At 43.6% G+C, this 16,617-nt stretch overlaps 1 protein-coding gene across 1 annotated transcript in view; it reads left to right on the forward strand.

Annotated features, from left to right (window-relative positions):
• Positions 1 to 11,837, forward strand: part of PCSK9 (proprotein convertase subtilisin/kexin type 9) — a 16,145-nt gene extending 4,308 nt beyond the window's left edge. Inside the window, exons 3-6 of the mRNA XM_075615474.1 lie at positions 60 to 281; positions 8,172 to 8,349; positions 8,471 to 8,652; positions 10,039 to 11,837. Coding sequence (XP_075471589.1) covers positions 60 to 281; positions 8,172 to 8,349; positions 8,471 to 8,652; positions 10,039 to 10,236 — 780 coding nt within the window. The 3' untranslated portion in view covers positions 10,237 to 11,837. The remainder of the gene's footprint in view (positions 1 to 59; positions 282 to 8,171; positions 8,350 to 8,470; positions 8,653 to 10,038) is intronic.
• The last annotated feature ends 4,780 nt before the right edge of the window (positions 11,838 to 16,617 follow it).

Consider the following 16,617-nt stretch of genomic DNA (forward strand, 5'->3'; position numbering starts at 1 on the left):
AGCTATTGTAAAAGATCCCAGTTGCTTAATACAATATATTCCCTCCTCCCAATTGTTAGAACACTAATTACTATGTAACAGAAGTTCAAGCCAGCGAGACACATTCCATGATCTGTAATTGTCTGTTTTTAGATGAGGAGCTGTTGTGTCGTACAGTTTGGTCAAAGGCATCTGGCTTTGCTCGTAGCGCTACAGCTGCTGCTCAGTGCAGTGAGAATGAGGAGATGTTTAGCTGTTCTAGTTTCTCCAGAAACGGGAAGAGAAGAGGAGAGCATATTGAAGTAGGTGCCTAAAAAACACAAACATACAGTATACACACGTCCTATAGCTGCACAAAAAGTCAACAATATTAGGAAATGCGACCTCTGCCTATGAGGCTGCGTCTATACTATAGCAGACGGAGCGCAACGGAGGGGAGGCGCACGCACGCTGCGCGTTCACATCTATGGTCCTCTTTGAGGATGCCTATAAATGGCGCCAGCGCGCACGTCAGACAGAACTGGCAAAGGCGCGAAATTGAAGGAGACAGAGCCAAGTGATTTTTTGCGCGATGGCATGATCACATGACCTGTCTTCTCCAATCAAAGTGAAATTACATTTTCAAAGTGGTTTTTTGTATGCCGGTTTTATACACACACAACATACACAACATACACGAAATTAAAGTTAATTTCCATACTGGGGGAAAGTGAACTTGTCTGCACAGTGCTTCAGATGCTGCATCTGAAAAAATGCCGGTGGATCGGGATGTGAGGTAGGGAAGTGACGTCTGCGCCGGGACGTCATTGCAACGCCTCCAAATATTCATTGCCACGCCCCCAAATCGCGCCCGCTGCATACCCTGCAAAGCCATGAAAAAGCTCAGGCTTTAGCAAGAGTATTGCTGCATGTGCGCCTCCCCTCCGTTCCGCTCCGTCTGCAATACTATAGTCGCAGCCCTAGGGGTCACACTACAGGTAATTATTTACACAGGTTATATTCCTCGTTAGGCAGGAGTGGCCAACTCCAACCCTCAAGGGCCACCAACAGGTCAGGTTTAAGGATATCCCTGCTTCAGCAAAGGTGGCTCAATCAGTGTCTCAGTCATTATGACAGCCACCTGTGCTGAAGCTGGGATATCCTGAAAACCTGACCTGTTGGTTGCCCTTGTATTGTATGTCTTTATTTATATAGCAAAACACACAAAATCCACGGGGAGCATGGGGAGGAAACAAAAATAAATTTAAGTGCAGCAAAAAATGGCAACGTGGAAAAAAGCCTTCAAATGACTTGGCTCTAATGAATTGACTACTTACAAGATGTAAGAGTCAAATAGGAAGGGTTGACTCAAACAGTCACAGGTAAGTGGATGATGCAGTTGTCATCAGAGTGGATCGGGTCCCCAGGATCACGTACCCCAATGTTGAGAGAAAAACTGGCATAGCACAGATCACTCGAGATAAAATAGCTTTATAACAATAAAATATTATACTCACATTCTAACAATAAAATACGGGCATATCACACTGCATTAGTGTAGGAAGATTTTAGCCAGCTTGCTCACCGTCCTGCAACGTTCCCCCACTCCTCCGCCTCAGCCCCCGGTCAGCTGTTACACTGCTCCGACTGGCGTCTGACGTCACTTCCGGGTTCATTGCGCGGTGAGTGCTGGATCCTCCTGCAACTTCTCTGCTGTATGCTCCGGTCTGAATGAAAACTCCCACTCTACGTGTTTCAAAAGCAACTGCTTTCTTCCTTCCTGAGGAATTTGTGTGTTTTGCTGGTACTGTGGGGGAAGAGTGAAGACTACCCCCTTCCAAGTGGGTTCAAGAGCAGGGGGTGAAGCTGTATTCATTTAAATTTTATCACATTATCACCTATTTAAGATTTTGATTAGTCACTTATTATTAGTGTTCACTTTTTATTTGTTTGCGCTTTATTTATATAGCGCCAAAAGTGTCCTCAGCGCTTCACAAAGAAAACAGTACAGGGAATTATAATTATACAATAAGTGCAGCAAAATCAGACAATAGGAAAGGAAATCCCTGCCCTGAAGAGCTTACAATCTAAGAGGTTTAATGGGAAACTTACAGAGACAGCAGGTGAGGGAATAAGTGCGGTGTATGGCAGTGCTTGGCCACAATGGGTGGTAGGAGTGGCTGAGTGTGGGACAGTAACCATGAGTGCAGGCTGTTGGGAGGCTTAACTTGTGGGGTGAGTTTTAAGGTTAGTCAGTATTAAATCAGAAGGTTAACACCATTTACAGGGGAAGAGATGGCCGGCTGCATGGGTGATATCAGGTGTGTGACTTGGTTCAGGCTTAGGGTAGATCCCCAGCAGCATGAAGGTGTTGATAGAGGGTGTGAATAGAGGATTTGTGTGGGTGCTTTTTATTGAGGGGTAAAGAAGTTGTTGGGAGAGAGGTGTATGAATAATGGTGCAGTGGGGAAATGGGAGAGAACAGAGACGTTCACAAAGTAGTGAGGAGACAGTAAGCAAAAAAAAAACAATAGGGGGGGCATGGTGAGATGCCGGAGGAGACAGTCCAGGTATTGGAGGATAGGAAGAGTACAAAGAATAATAGCATTTAGAAAATCACCTTGAGGATTGGTGTTGGCTGCCCCTGCTCTAAGGTAATCTGTTTAATTAAAATATGCTAATGGATACCATAATTGATACCGCCACAGAATGATAATCATTTCTTCACCTGTTCAGCCATTTCCAGACTTGGTCCATAGTCTCTATTTCTTTGATCCACAGTTTTAAAGGTAGATGTAGACTGCTTGTGGTAATAATAACATTGGTCAATTCTCAGTATACGAGGGCTCTTTCCTATACCGGAAAGTATTTAAAGAGAAACGTAAAATCTGCGTGAGGATGTATTCCCAGAACTATGTCCTTACCAGTTTAAACTTGTGAACACTTTATTTATTTGAAACTTTCATACAGTAATAAGGAAGGGGATGAGAACGGGGGGGGGGGGCATAATTACAGCAATGGAAGAAGGGTGGGATATCATTGTGTGATCAAAGTAACATACAATGTAATGTACAAAATCCCAGAAAGATTAACTATAAACAAGTTTGTGGAGTACAAATTCCGTCCTAGTGGCTGTAATGTGCAGTAAAACAGTATGGCCTAAAAGGACCAATTATTTATAACACAGGAAACAGGGAGGCATGTATCTCACAATGCTCACTCAGTAATCACCTTGTTAGCACTTCACACAGCAGCTTCCTCTGTAACTCAATGGTTTAAATTAACACAGATGTAACAGTTATATATATTTATATATATTTATATATATATAAATATATATATATAAATATATATATATATATATATATATATATATACTAGCTGAGAGACCCGGCGTTGCCCGGGATGTAATGTTCCCGTTCCTCTCTCTCCTCCCCCCTCTCTCTGTTTGTCCCCCATTCACATCAATCCAGTCCCCCCCCTCCCTCCCTCCTTTACAGCTTCATGTAGCGTGTGTGCGTCAGTCACTGTGTGTTTGCTCGCGCGTCAGTGAGTCTGAGGCAGAAACACAAACACACACAGACTGACTGACGCACACACAGTCAGTGTGTGCCTCAGTCAGTGTGTGCGTGCGTCAGTCAGGCTTTGTGTGCGCGTCAGTCAGTGTGTGCGTGCGTGCGGCAGTCAGTCAGTGTGTGCGCGCGGGGCGTCAAAGGCAGGGGGGGGCGTCAAAGGCAGGGGGGGGCGTCAAAGGCAGGGGGGGGCGTCAAAGGGAGGGGGGGGGCGTCAAAGGGAGGGGGGGGGCGTCAAAGGGAGGGGGGGGCGTCAAAGGGAGGGGGGGGGCGTCAAAGGGAGGGGGGGGGGCGTCAAAGGGAGGGGGGGGCGTCAAAGGGAGGGGGGGGGCGTCAAAGGGAGGGGGGGGGGCGTCAAAGGGAGGGGGGGGGGCGTCAAAGGGAGGGGGGGGGGCGTCAAAGGGAGGGGGGGGGCGTCAAAGGGAGGGGGGGGGGGCGTCAAAGGGAGGGGGGGGGCGTCAAAGGGAGGGGGGGGGGGCGTCAAAGGGAGGGGGGGGGGGCGTCAAGGGAGGGGGGGGGGGCGTCAAAGGGAGGGGGGGGGGCGTCAAAGGGAGGGGGGGGGGGCGTCAAAGGGAGGGGGGGGGGGGGGCGTCAAAGGGAGGGGGGGGGCGCCTCAAAGGCATGGATTCCTCCCCCTGCATGAGGGGGGACGCAGTGGACAGGAGGGGGGACGCAGTGGACAGGAGGGGGGACGCAGTGGACAGGAGGGGGGACGCAGTGGACAGGAGGGGGGACGCAGTGGACAGGAGGGGGGGGCAGTGGACAGGAGGGGGGGGCAGTGGACAGGAGGGGGGGGCAGTGGACAGGAGGGGGGGGCAGTGGACAGGAGGGGGGGGCAGTGGACAGGAGGGGGGGGCAGTGGACAGGAGGGGGGGGCAGTGGATAGGAGGGGGGGGCAGTGGATAGGAGGGGGGGGCAGTGGACAGGAGGGGGGGGCAGTGGACAGGAGGGGGGGGCAGTGGACAGTGACACACACACACACACACACACACACACACACACACATACACATACACATACACACACATACACATACACACACACACACACACCTCAGTTGATGCGCCCTTTCTCAGTTCCGTTTGGCGCCGGAGGTGGGGAGCGACACCTACCTGTACTTCCGGGCGCCGCCACCGTCTGACTCGGCGCCGCGAGGGAGGAAGGGGGTCCGCCATCTTACGTGCCGCGTGGCAGCTGCGGGAAGCGAGGTGATTTGGAGCGGGGAGAGGTGATTTGGAGCGGGGAGAGGTGATTTGGAGCGGGGAGAGGTGATTTGGAGCGGGGAGAGGTGATTTGGAGCGGTGAGGGGGGAGAGGTGATGCCGCTGGGGAGGGGGAAAGGTGATTTGGAGCGGGGAGGGGGAAGAGGTGATGCCGCTGGGGAGGGGGAAGAGGTGATGCCGCTGGGGAGGGGGAAGAGGTGATTTGGAGCGGGGAGAGGTGATTTGGAGCGGGGAGAGGTGATTTGGAGCGGGGAGAGAGGTGATGCCGCTGGGGAGGGGAGAGAGATGATTTGGAGCGGGGAGAGAGGTGATTTGGAGCGGGGAGAGAGGTGATTTGGAGCGGGGAGAGAGGTGATTTGGAGCGGGGAGAGAGGTGATTTGGAGCGGGGAGAGAGAGGTGTGTGTGTGTGTGTGTGTGTGTGTGTGTGTGTGTGTGTGTGTGTGTGTGTGTGTGTGTGTGTGTGTGTGTGTGTGTGTGTGTGTGTGTGTGTGTGTGTGTGTGTGTGTGTGTTTTATTTATTTTTTTGGACCTTTGGCCCGTCACTCCGCCTCAGGCCAATGAGAGGTGTGGGGGGCGGGCCAAGGGGGTGGTGTGAGTGTGTGAGGCCAATGAGAGGTGTGCGGGGGCGGGCGGGCCAAGGGACCAATGAGAGGGACACCGGACATCCAGACAGGCAGGCAAACATACAGTGCTTTCACTAATATAGTATAAGATATATATTACAACAAGACAAACTGCCTGCAACAGACTAAGCAAATAATGAGTACTTAAATTCGTAATATAATAACCACTAACGGTGCTAGGGACTAGAAGTAATATAACAACGAAAAGAAAGAGAAAAGCGTCCCAACTCAGCACTCAAGTATACTCAGAACAAATATCAAAGAAAATTATGATTTATTAAACAGCACAAATAATCAAACATAAAATATTAAAACAAACCCTGACATCCTCCTGTGATAGAATATGTATCAGACAGGGGAAATCCCCTATGAAGATACTGATGGGCCCCTAATACCCAAGGCAAGGGAAAAATAAGCCTATAAGCACAAAATATATGTAGAACAAGGGGTTAACAATAACCCCTTGAACCAACAAGGCCGGCCTCACCCCTGGTAAATATAAAACCACACAGCAAGCATAGATAACACATGCACCAAATTGCCTAATACATGCTGATGTCAAATACATATATTATATACATACACCGTAAATGCAGTTGGTATAATCAAGGCAAACCAGGCACAGTGCCAAAAAGAGACTGTTAGTATGGGATCAACAATGGCTAACAGTTCACATCAGTTACCATAGTCCATGAGACCATCCATGCCACACTGTGATGGAAGATCTTTACCCTTTGGAACATTTTAGTATCACAGTGTGGCATGGATGGTCTCATGGACTATGGTAACTGATGTGAACTGTTAACCATTGTTGATCCCATACTAACAGTCTCTTTTTGGCACTGTGCCTGGTTTGCCTTGATTATACCAACTGCATTTACGGTGTATGTATATAATATATGTATCTGACATCAGCATGTATTAGGCAATTTGGTGCATGTGTTATCTATGCTTGCTGTGTGGTTTTATATTTACTAGGGGTAAGGCCGGCCTTGTAGGTTCAAGGGGTTATTGTTAACCCCTTGTTCTACATATATTTTGTGCTTATATGCTTTTTTCCCTTGCCTTGGGTATTAGGGGTCCATCAGTATCTTCATAGGGGATTTCCCCTGTCTGATACATATTCTATCACAGGAGGATGTCAGGGTTTGTTTTAATATTTTATGTTTGATTATTTGTGCTGTTTAATAAATCATAATTTTCTTTGATATTTCTTCTGAGTATACTTGAGTGCTGAGTTGGGACTCTTTTTCTTTTCGTTGATATATTTTTGTTGTGCACCAGTACATGTTACCTTGTGACAAATAACTGAATTATATTATTAATAATAATAATAATTTCAGCTTCTTAGGTTTGCATCAGCTGCAAATCTACTTGTATATATATGTTAGATGTGACATGTTCTCCATTACTAGGAAGGTAACATGACCATATATTGATTGATTTGCTTGTTGTTGCTTTTCTGTAGTTTAGCAATATGTTCTGCTTAGAATTATTACCAATGTATAACCTCTTTTATGATGACTCGTGGCTTGTGTCTCCTCCCTTCCATGACTCAGGCTTGTTCTATAGTGCTCGCGATTCCTCCACTGCGCGCGTCAATCATAGTTGGCTGTGTTTGGCATCCGTTTGTATAGTTGGGACGCGCACGGCCGTGAGCGGTGGTGCGGCGGACAGGAGAAAATATAATGAAAATTATATTATTTTCGCGCTGCTGCCGAGCCGCAGGCCAATCAGAGCGCGCCCTAACGCTGTCACGCCCCCTGCAATATCTAAATGAAACGCGCGCACCACGTTCGCGCGCACTATAGAACAGCCCTAAGACTGCGTCCATGGTCGGGCAGACCGTGCGGAGGCGTGCGCACGCTGACCGATCAAACTGCCCAAGGCAGTGATCGCTTCCATGCGGCGGGCACACACGCGGGGGAGGGGGCGCGTGTTGCGCAACAAATCAGTTCAAACTGATTTCTTGGTGCGACAGGCCGGTCACGTGAGCGGTTCGCCCAATGAGGGCGAACCAGCTCCGTGACATGACTGGCACGCCCTTAGACATGCCCACGGACGGCGTACCATGGCCAGGGAAAACACCCGCTTTCCCTCAGCCTCCGCACGGCTGAACTTACCATGGACGCAGCCTAATAGGGACAAGAGTATAATTAGCCTATAAACATGTTCTAGCAAAGACACAGAACAAAAACTGTTTTTGGGTGGCCTTTTATTACATTTTTAATAAAACCTTCATAGAAATCAGGAGAAATACTGGGACTCGAGGAGCTGTGTAGGGAGAAGTACTGAGTGTGAGAGTACCACAAGGAACTGTGTAAGGAGAAGTACTGCGAGTGTGAGTACCACAAGGAACTGTGTAAGGAGAAGTACTGCGAGTGTGAGTACCACAAGGAACAGTGTAAGGAGAAGTACTGCGAGTGTGAGTATCACAAGAAGCGGTGTAGGAAGAAGAACTGGGACAGTGTGAGCATCAAGATGTTGTGTAGGGAGAAGTACTGTCAGTGAGTACCACAAGAAGCGGTGTAGTGAGAAGTACTTAGTGTGAGTACCACAAGGAGCTGTGTTGGGAGAAGTACTGAGATGTTGTGTAGTCCTATATATGGGTGCTACATCTTCAGTATGTGCATTTAAAAAATCTCATGCAGGTTATTCCATTCCATACTATACCATGCAAATAATCATAACTCCAACCCCCAAATCCCATGTTCCTCTTATCATTTGTAAGTGTTTGAAATATAAATGAAGTGACTATTATTCATCTATATTTCATTTTCTGTCTTAATATGCAGGATCACAGAGGTAAGAAAACATGCATTGCTCACAACGCATTTGGTGGTGATGGTGTATATGCTATCGCCCGGTGCTGCATTTGGCCAAAGGCAGAGTGTCATACGAACTCTAGTTCTCCAGGTGAGGGAGGTACATTGTCCACTGCAAGCTGCTCCAGGGAGGACCACATCCTAACTGGTACGTGATCATGTTCCTTACTAGATTCATTATCTTTCATTCTATATCGTGGAAGGAATGTTGCTTTCACAGCAGTAAAGTGGAACTGAAACATAAGATATTATCTGTTATTGTTTAACAGGCTGCAGCTCTCATTCTTTATCTGGCCATTTCAGTGACTTTGTAAGGCCTGTTCATGGTACTGAAAACAAAGACCCTCTTTGTGTAGGGAAAAGTGACATGACTTCTCATGCTTCCTGCTGCCATGCTCCAAGTATCGAATGCAAGGTCAAAGAATATTCTCCTGTGGGCTTTACAGATAAGGTAAGAGACTGTGGTACATAGGTTATGTGGTATATTGGTGCATCACCACAGTAAGCTCACAAAAACATAAGTTTCTTTGAAGTAAATCCAATATCCAGGAACAATTATATAATGGCAGAAATAATCTTCCCAGGGTAGAAAGGGGACCTAGTGGTGCCCACACAGCTACCACAACGTGTAGTCCCCAATATGAAATCACTCACCCCTGGGGTATAATGTATAAACAGTCCAGCACTAGAGAGGTAACAACAGAGGGGCAATAGCCCTTTACCTGACTGTGTGTTCCAGATAAATGGATTCCTCAGTGTGCAGTCCGTAGAAGTGAAGGTCCAGATGAATAGAAGAGAGAAGGAGCACAGCTAGTTACATCCAAGATGCAAAAATATGAATAAGGGCAACTCCAGGCAAAGGAAAAATTATATTATCCTTTATTAGACAGCTTAGCAATGGTATAGGATAACGCACCAACACGTTTCGTCCCACAGGTGCGTTATCCTATACCATTGCTAAGCTGTCTAAGAAAGGATAATATAATTTTTCCGTTGCCTGGAGTTGCCCTTTTTCATATTTTTGCATCTTGAATGTAACTAGCTGTGCTCCTTCTCTCTTCTACTCAAGAGACTGTGGTACCATGTTATTATGTTCAAAATATGAGGTTGAAACATTTAAGTCAAAATGAAGACCAAACTTAAAATTCAGTTTTCTAACTCAAATACGGTTTTGGCAAAAGTGGTCGAACCGCCACGGAGCAGGCTGAATGCAAACATTTTGGGAGTCAAGCAACTGCCAGTATGTGTCTGAGCTGTGCGGGTGTAAGGTCTGTATGTACAGATGCAGCCACCAGTATTAGAACACTTACCTGGGAGATTCTGGGGCAGTCTCACAGTATATGCCTCAACATTTCTGTGAGACTCTTAATGGCCCAACAATTTTGGATGTTTCCTGTCCCACTTTTGCCTTGATACATAAGTAGCATTTCAGCTATTCTGTACTTATTTCTCAAAAGGAAGAGGGGATTATAAAAAAAAAATTTTTTTTATAAGAATGTGAAAAATATAAGCTAAAATCTTTGATGTAATCAAAACCAGAGGGTTATTTATTACTGGTCCAGAATCGATCACAATTTATTGGACATTTCACCCTCTATATAAAGTTTGTTATTGTAAAATGTTGAAAGCAAGGATTTGGGGTGCAACTTTTTGCACCTCTTTTGATGCACATAAGTGTCACATATCCCAGAATATCTTTTGAGGCCACATTTTTAAATGGCACCTTTCAATCTAAAGCTGAAACACGTGCGGTACTGTATATTTTTTTTATGTCTACGAAGTATTTCTACTGTCGGTGAACAGAATATTGGCAACGTCTTCACTTTTCCTGTTGTAGGTGACCGTTTCATGCGACGTCGGCTGGACTCTAACTGGTTGCAATGCGTATTCTCGGAGTTCGAAAGCCCTGGGAACATACTCCATTGATAATACTTGCGTGGTCTCAAACCGGCAAGGTGGAAAAGGAGCAGCAGCAATCGCGATCTGTTGCCAGAACAAGCACACAGAAAACAAGCAGAATTCAAATTACAGATGAACTCGTGTGACTTATTGCAAATGTAGAATTTTTTTTATTGGTCCAAAATTGCAAATATACTATGTATACCTTATGTAAGCATCCCTTTTACAGTAGGTCAGGATCTATACTGTACTCATTTACAGGAACGTATGCTCACCATCACTGTTCTTATTTTTTTTGATAAAATATATTTTCATCTCAAAGAAATGAGTAGTGGATGTATTTCCTACTGTATGTTTATAAAGAATACATTTCTTCTAGGTTCTGGGCTTCTGCTGCAGTGCAAACGTGAGCTTAGAATTGGCCTATCAGAAAATACAGCTTCCGTCAGTCAGGTGAAAAACGTGGTCAATAAATTGCCAATTTATGGTTATTGAATTTGTAGAAAAGTTCTATAAACTTTTTTTTTTTAAGTTGCACTTTAATCACCGGATTTCGAAGTCCTTCAGACGTGTAAGGATTTGCAAAATATGTGACTAAAGTGCAACTTAAAAAAAGGTTTATAGAATAACAACTTTTCTACAAATTCAATAACCATAAATTATCAATTTACTTACGAAGTTTTACACTTTGTATATCATCATTGTAGAGGTAAAAATCATTTTAGTACTGAGCAAAACACGATTTTAAATGTTCCTTTAGACATTTTTTTAAATCGTACTTAATGAGTTTTATGCTTTGGTAACTGGACTTTGACTTAAAGCTCAGTCTTTTTTTTTTTTTTAATTAATTTTTTTACTTCAATAGTTTCATGTGGGCAATCTCTAATTACCTAAAGAACTGTATAGCTGGAGGTCAATTAGTTCTCCATGTATTGATAGGCGACATTTGGTGACATAATTAGTGAAGGATCTGTTTTTATTTGCTTCTGTCTCTCAGTGGAAGCTCATGAATATTCATGAGCACTCCTGCACTGACATGTGCTAGAGGGAGGGCAGGGCTGACAAAGGGGTGTGCCAGGGCTTGTGACAGGACATGAAGGGGCAGTGCCTTAGCAAATGGCTGTTAAAATAGAATACAAGAAAATTGGTCTTTCAAAGTTGTTTTTTTAAAAACAGAAAATGCTAAAAGTATTTTTTCTTACTACAGAACTGATTTATTAAAAAAAACACACATACAGGATATTGACTGAACTGCAGCTTTAATAGGCAGTTGGAATTTCTTGCGATTTCTATAGAAAAACTCTAAGTCAGGAAGTACAGTTAGTGAGTTTTTGCCAAAAATGCACTTAATGAGTTTTTTTTACCTCTACAATGATGATATTTATCATACATTACAGGCAATGTTTTTACTAGATATGATCAGAAATGGTTTTATTGGACGATTATTCTTTTCACAGCCTCTGTTTAAACTGAAACAGGAATTAGCATTACCAATACCATTTTTGAAGTGACCAACTTGCTTGCGTTTTTTACATCATCCCACAAACTCTGCCCTCTAGTAATAATTAGACTCTGGTTTTCGTAATGTCTTTTGCATCCCATTTCAGGGAAGTATTTTTTTTTTTTCTACTGTACTTTTCTTTTGTATCTTATTCATATTTATATTATATTGGATTGTTTATACAGCACACCTGTACAGCAATCACATTTTGAATAAAAGTATTGTAACGAGTGTTCCATGCTGCAGTACCTTTCACAATCCTGTTCTGGAATCCCTATAAAAAGAGTGAGTTATGATACCTGTGTAACAGAATAAAGGGTAACTAATATATACAAACAGAACAGGGGGTGCATGGGGGCAGCTGGAGGTAGCAGAAGGAAAATTAATAGAATTTGAAAGGCCCATCAATCTGAGAAATACAATTCTACAAGTAATTACAATAATGAACAAGTAAAAAGTTAATACTATGGCTATTACTGCATCCTAGTACAATGGAAATCATGACTGGTAAAGACAATAAAAATGCAAGGTTACCCTCTAATGTCTAATGAAAAGGACATAGGGGCATATTCTAGTAGCTCTAAGTTGTGCCAATATGTGCAGAAAGAGCCCTTTGCGACCGGATTTGCATGTCCAAACCACACGGAATTGTCTGTTTTAGAAGCAGTTTAATTCCAGATCTGCAAATCTGAGCGTAATGACCAGACTCGCATTTTTTTGACAACTAGCTGATTTCTAGGAGCTCCGTTAAGTACAAAAGACTAAACTGCTTGAAACAACTCGGAGGATGTCTTCAATTTAGTAGTGTCTTCAGTTCAGCGAGAGACCCTATGCTCAAAAAGGAGCACACCTAGGTACCCTGGGAGATATGCTAATGGCTATGCAAAGTAAATTTAAATGAGTCACACCCGCACTTCCTAAAATAATTTCTATAATACCTAGATAGAGTTGAAAAGCTTAAAGCAGTGGTTCTCAACTCCGGTCCTCGAGTGTCAGCAACAGGTCAGGTTTTAAGGATAGCTTTGCATTAGAACAGGTGGCTTAATCAAAATGATTGAGCCATCTGTTCTTAAGCAGAGATATCCTTCAAATCTGAACTGTTGGTGGCACCATACAGCGCCACCATGCGAACCCAACTCGTTTTGCTTATTCCTAAAGTTTCGTCAGCTTTAGGAATAAGCGAAACTAGTTGGGTTTGCATGGTAGCGCTGTATCTTTGTAACGGAGGTTTGCAAGGATTGCGAGACTTCCTGGCATACGGCCAGAAACGACGCTGTGACGTCAGACGTGTGCAGTCAGTTGTGGGCGAAGGAAACCAGAAGACACTACAGGATAATAGCGCGGGGAGCCCTGTGATCGCGGGCGATTGCAGCGTTCCTGAGACGCGGATCCTGACCGGAGACCCCTGGCGAGCTGCCACTAGGAAGACCAACGGAACATCACGACGCGATCTATACCAGAACGGTATCTATGTGGGTTAAGAACACTCCTTTTTGATGGGACAGTGTTCTTGGCTGTGATATACTTACCCTTGCGATACCTCTGATGCTGGACTGCAAATTCTTTACGTGTAAGGATAGGGGCTTGTGGCCGAATATATTTATCTTTTACTTATTCAAAGAAATCTGTGCTCGTCTTTGTTTTTTGCATATATTTGGAGGTTCCCTGGCAGAACCTTGAGGGGCTGAGGAAGCCAACCCCTTGAAGACAACACATCTGACCTTCATTTTGAACTGTCTGGACTACCTGGTAGAGCACTGGTATTCTGTTTGAGTTGTAATAAATGAAACTTTTTCAGGTTGGGCTAAGGTCGTGAGTGGAGTACCTCAGGGATCGGTAGTAGCACCCCTGCTTTTATACTTTTTTATTAATGACCTTGAGGTCGGCATCGAGAACAAAGTCTCCATCTTTGCTGGAGACACTAAATTGTGTAAGGTAATAGAATCAGAGCATGATGTAATTTCTCTCCAGAAGGACTTGGAGAGACTGGAAACGTGGGCAGGTAAATGGCAGATGAGGTTTAATACAGATAAATGTACGGTTATGCATTTAGAATGCATGAATAAACAGGCGACTTACAAATTATATGGGGATAAATTAGGAGAATCCTTGATGGAGAAGGATTGAGTAGTGCTTGTAGACTGCAGGCTCAGCAATGGTGCCCAAAGTCATGCAGTAGCTGCAAAGGCAAACAAGATCTTATCTTGCATTAAACGGGCAATGGGTGGAAGGGAAGTACAAGCAGTCCTCATTTTACAACGCTTCGCTTTACAACGAATGGCTTATCCAACGCTATGCAATGCATACCTATGTTCATTTTTACAACGCCAAAACGGCTTATCCAATGCTTTTACGACGCTTTGCAACGTTGTGTATGTGTGTATATATGTACACATTCACATAAACAACGTTGCAAAGCGTATTTATATAATATTATACTTTATAATATTATATTATACTATATAATATATTATTTATTATGTTACATTATATATATAATACAGTATATACACTATATAATTTATGTGTGTGCTGCATATCTTGTTGCCTGCATAAAATATTTGGTGTATTTTAGTGTTAAAATTTATTTAAACTGTTCCTATGGGAAAACGTGTTTCGCTTTACAACGTTTCGCTTTACAACGCCATTTTGAGTAAGACATTGTGTCGGATAACCGAGGACTGCTGTAAACATAATTATGTCCCTTTTATAAAGCATTAGTAAGGTGTCATCTTGAATATGGAGTACAGTTTTGGGCACCACTCCTTAGAAAACACATTATAGAGCTAGAAAAAGGGCAGAGAAGAGCCACCAAATTAATAAAGGGGATGAAAAATCTGATTTATGAGGAGAGGCTAGCTAAATGTTTACATTCGAAAAGAGGCATCTAAGAGGGGATATGATAGGAGTGGCGCAGTGAGTAAAGACACTGACTGGCACTGAGTTTGAAGCAGGGGAACCTGGTTCAATTCCCGGTGTTGGCTCCTTGTGACTTTGGGCAAGTCACTTTATCTCCCTGTGCCTCAGGCACCAAAATCATAGATTGTAAGCTTCACGAGGCAGGGACCTGTGCCTGCAAAATGTCTCTGTAAAGCGCTACCTGAAAGTAGCAGCGCTATACAAGAACTATTATGATAACAATATACAAATATATTTGAGGACAGTACAAGGCGCTTTCAAAAGAACTATCCATCCCAAGGGCAGTACAAACTACATACAGTATTTTACTGTTAGAGGAAAGGAGATTTCACCAGCAACAAAAGGAAAGGGTTCTTTACAGTAAGGGCAGTTACAGTGTGGAATTCATTACCCATGGAGACTGGTGGCAGATACAATAGATTTGTTCCCCAAAAAAGTTAGACATCTTATTAGAAAGGAAAGGTATACAGGGATATACCAAATAAGTATACATGGGAAGGATGTTGATCCAGGGAGAAATCTGATTGCCACTTGAGTCAGGAAGGAATTAATTTTTCCCCTTATGAGATATCATTGGATGATGTGTCACTGGGGTTTTTGTTTGCCTTCCTCTGGATCAATATACTGTAAGTACAAATATAGGATAAGTATTTGTCATCTAAATTTAGCATAGGTTGAACTTGATGGACGTACGTCTTTTTTTCAACCTCACCTACTATGTAACTATGTACTTACTGAGGGTCTTTAAATAAAACACAGGCGCACACACACACACACTAAAGAAGATGCCGAGAAAAAGTCATCTAACAATATGAGCTTGTGACTTGAGTTAGTACTTCTAATCCTAAAAGGACAGTGGGCCATATTTACCAAGCAGTGTTCTTCTATAAGGCACCTTTGGTGCTGAAATACATTGTATCTCTCCCAAAGTTATTTGAAAGGACACCACTACATTGAAGTAATCCTCCTCCTCCTCGTGGTGGGGGTTTGCTCGTGAAAAAATATACATACTCTTATGAAAAACAATATATAAAGGAAAAAATGAGATGATGAACTAGAAATAGCCAGGATTGAGTGGAAAAATATAAAGGCGGGGGACATCAATAAAGGGGCTTCTCTACTTCATTGTTACAAACAGGTGGTTAGAGAGCCCGAATGAAGAGGCGTTTGTGACCCGAGTCCTTACACACTGGGACAGTGTCAGTGTTAAGCCCAGGACTAATTTAAACACAAATGCAGAGTCAAAAAGAAAGGTAAAAAAAAGTGAGATAGAAAAGTGAAAGGCAAAAATAATAACGCAATAAAACAACGAATGGGCGATCTGAGAGACGAGAAACAGAGAGATTCGTGGGGTTTAGTCTGTTTCTGATCCATTGCCAGAATAATGCAATAAGTGATAACGGTTTCAAAGCGGACAAACAACAAGACAGTGGATAGTACAATACTCCGTGTGCGTAACGTGCCCAGGGAGGTGCTTGCAACATAACAAACGTATAGTTCCCAAATGCTCGGTGGGAAGCGGATGTCATATTTTATTTCTTCCAAACGTAGAATAAGCTGATAACCGCACTTTTTTTTGTATTTTTTAAACGGAGCCGTTAAAAATATCGCATCCATTAATAACAGTACCGCATTTTTCCCACCGATCATGCCGTACATCACATTCCGATATTCCTTGGAACGGGATTATCGGCAGAAATAGTACACTTTATTAATTTTTTTTTTTTATTATTTTTTTAATATCACCTGCTCAACGCTGGTGTTAGTCCCATCTCTCCCATGTATCTAATGGCCAAATATACATTGCCCACTATACACATAGGCAAGATAAGGCAAACCAGCGTGGAATAGGTGATAAAATAGGACTTCACATACATTACTGAAAATAATAACCCCTTAGTAGCCCAAGTGCTCAACGAGTCATGGGTTTCCAAAAGTCATGTGCTCCAAAGGGTTAATAGCAACCAAAAACTACACTGCATACTCCCTTTGGCCCCCTTTAGTGGCTAGTAAAGCATGGACAGACTAACCGCTGCGGTAATGAAGGGGTTCACACTGAACACACACACCTCCACGGGGCAACTATCCTCATCACCC

This window comes from Ascaphus truei, chromosome 10 (genome assembly GCF_040206685.1).
Source record: "Ascaphus truei isolate aAscTru1 chromosome 10, aAscTru1.hap1, whole genome shotgun sequence".
Classification (NCBI taxonomy): Eukaryota; Metazoa; Chordata; class Amphibia; order Anura; family Ascaphidae; genus Ascaphus; species Ascaphus truei.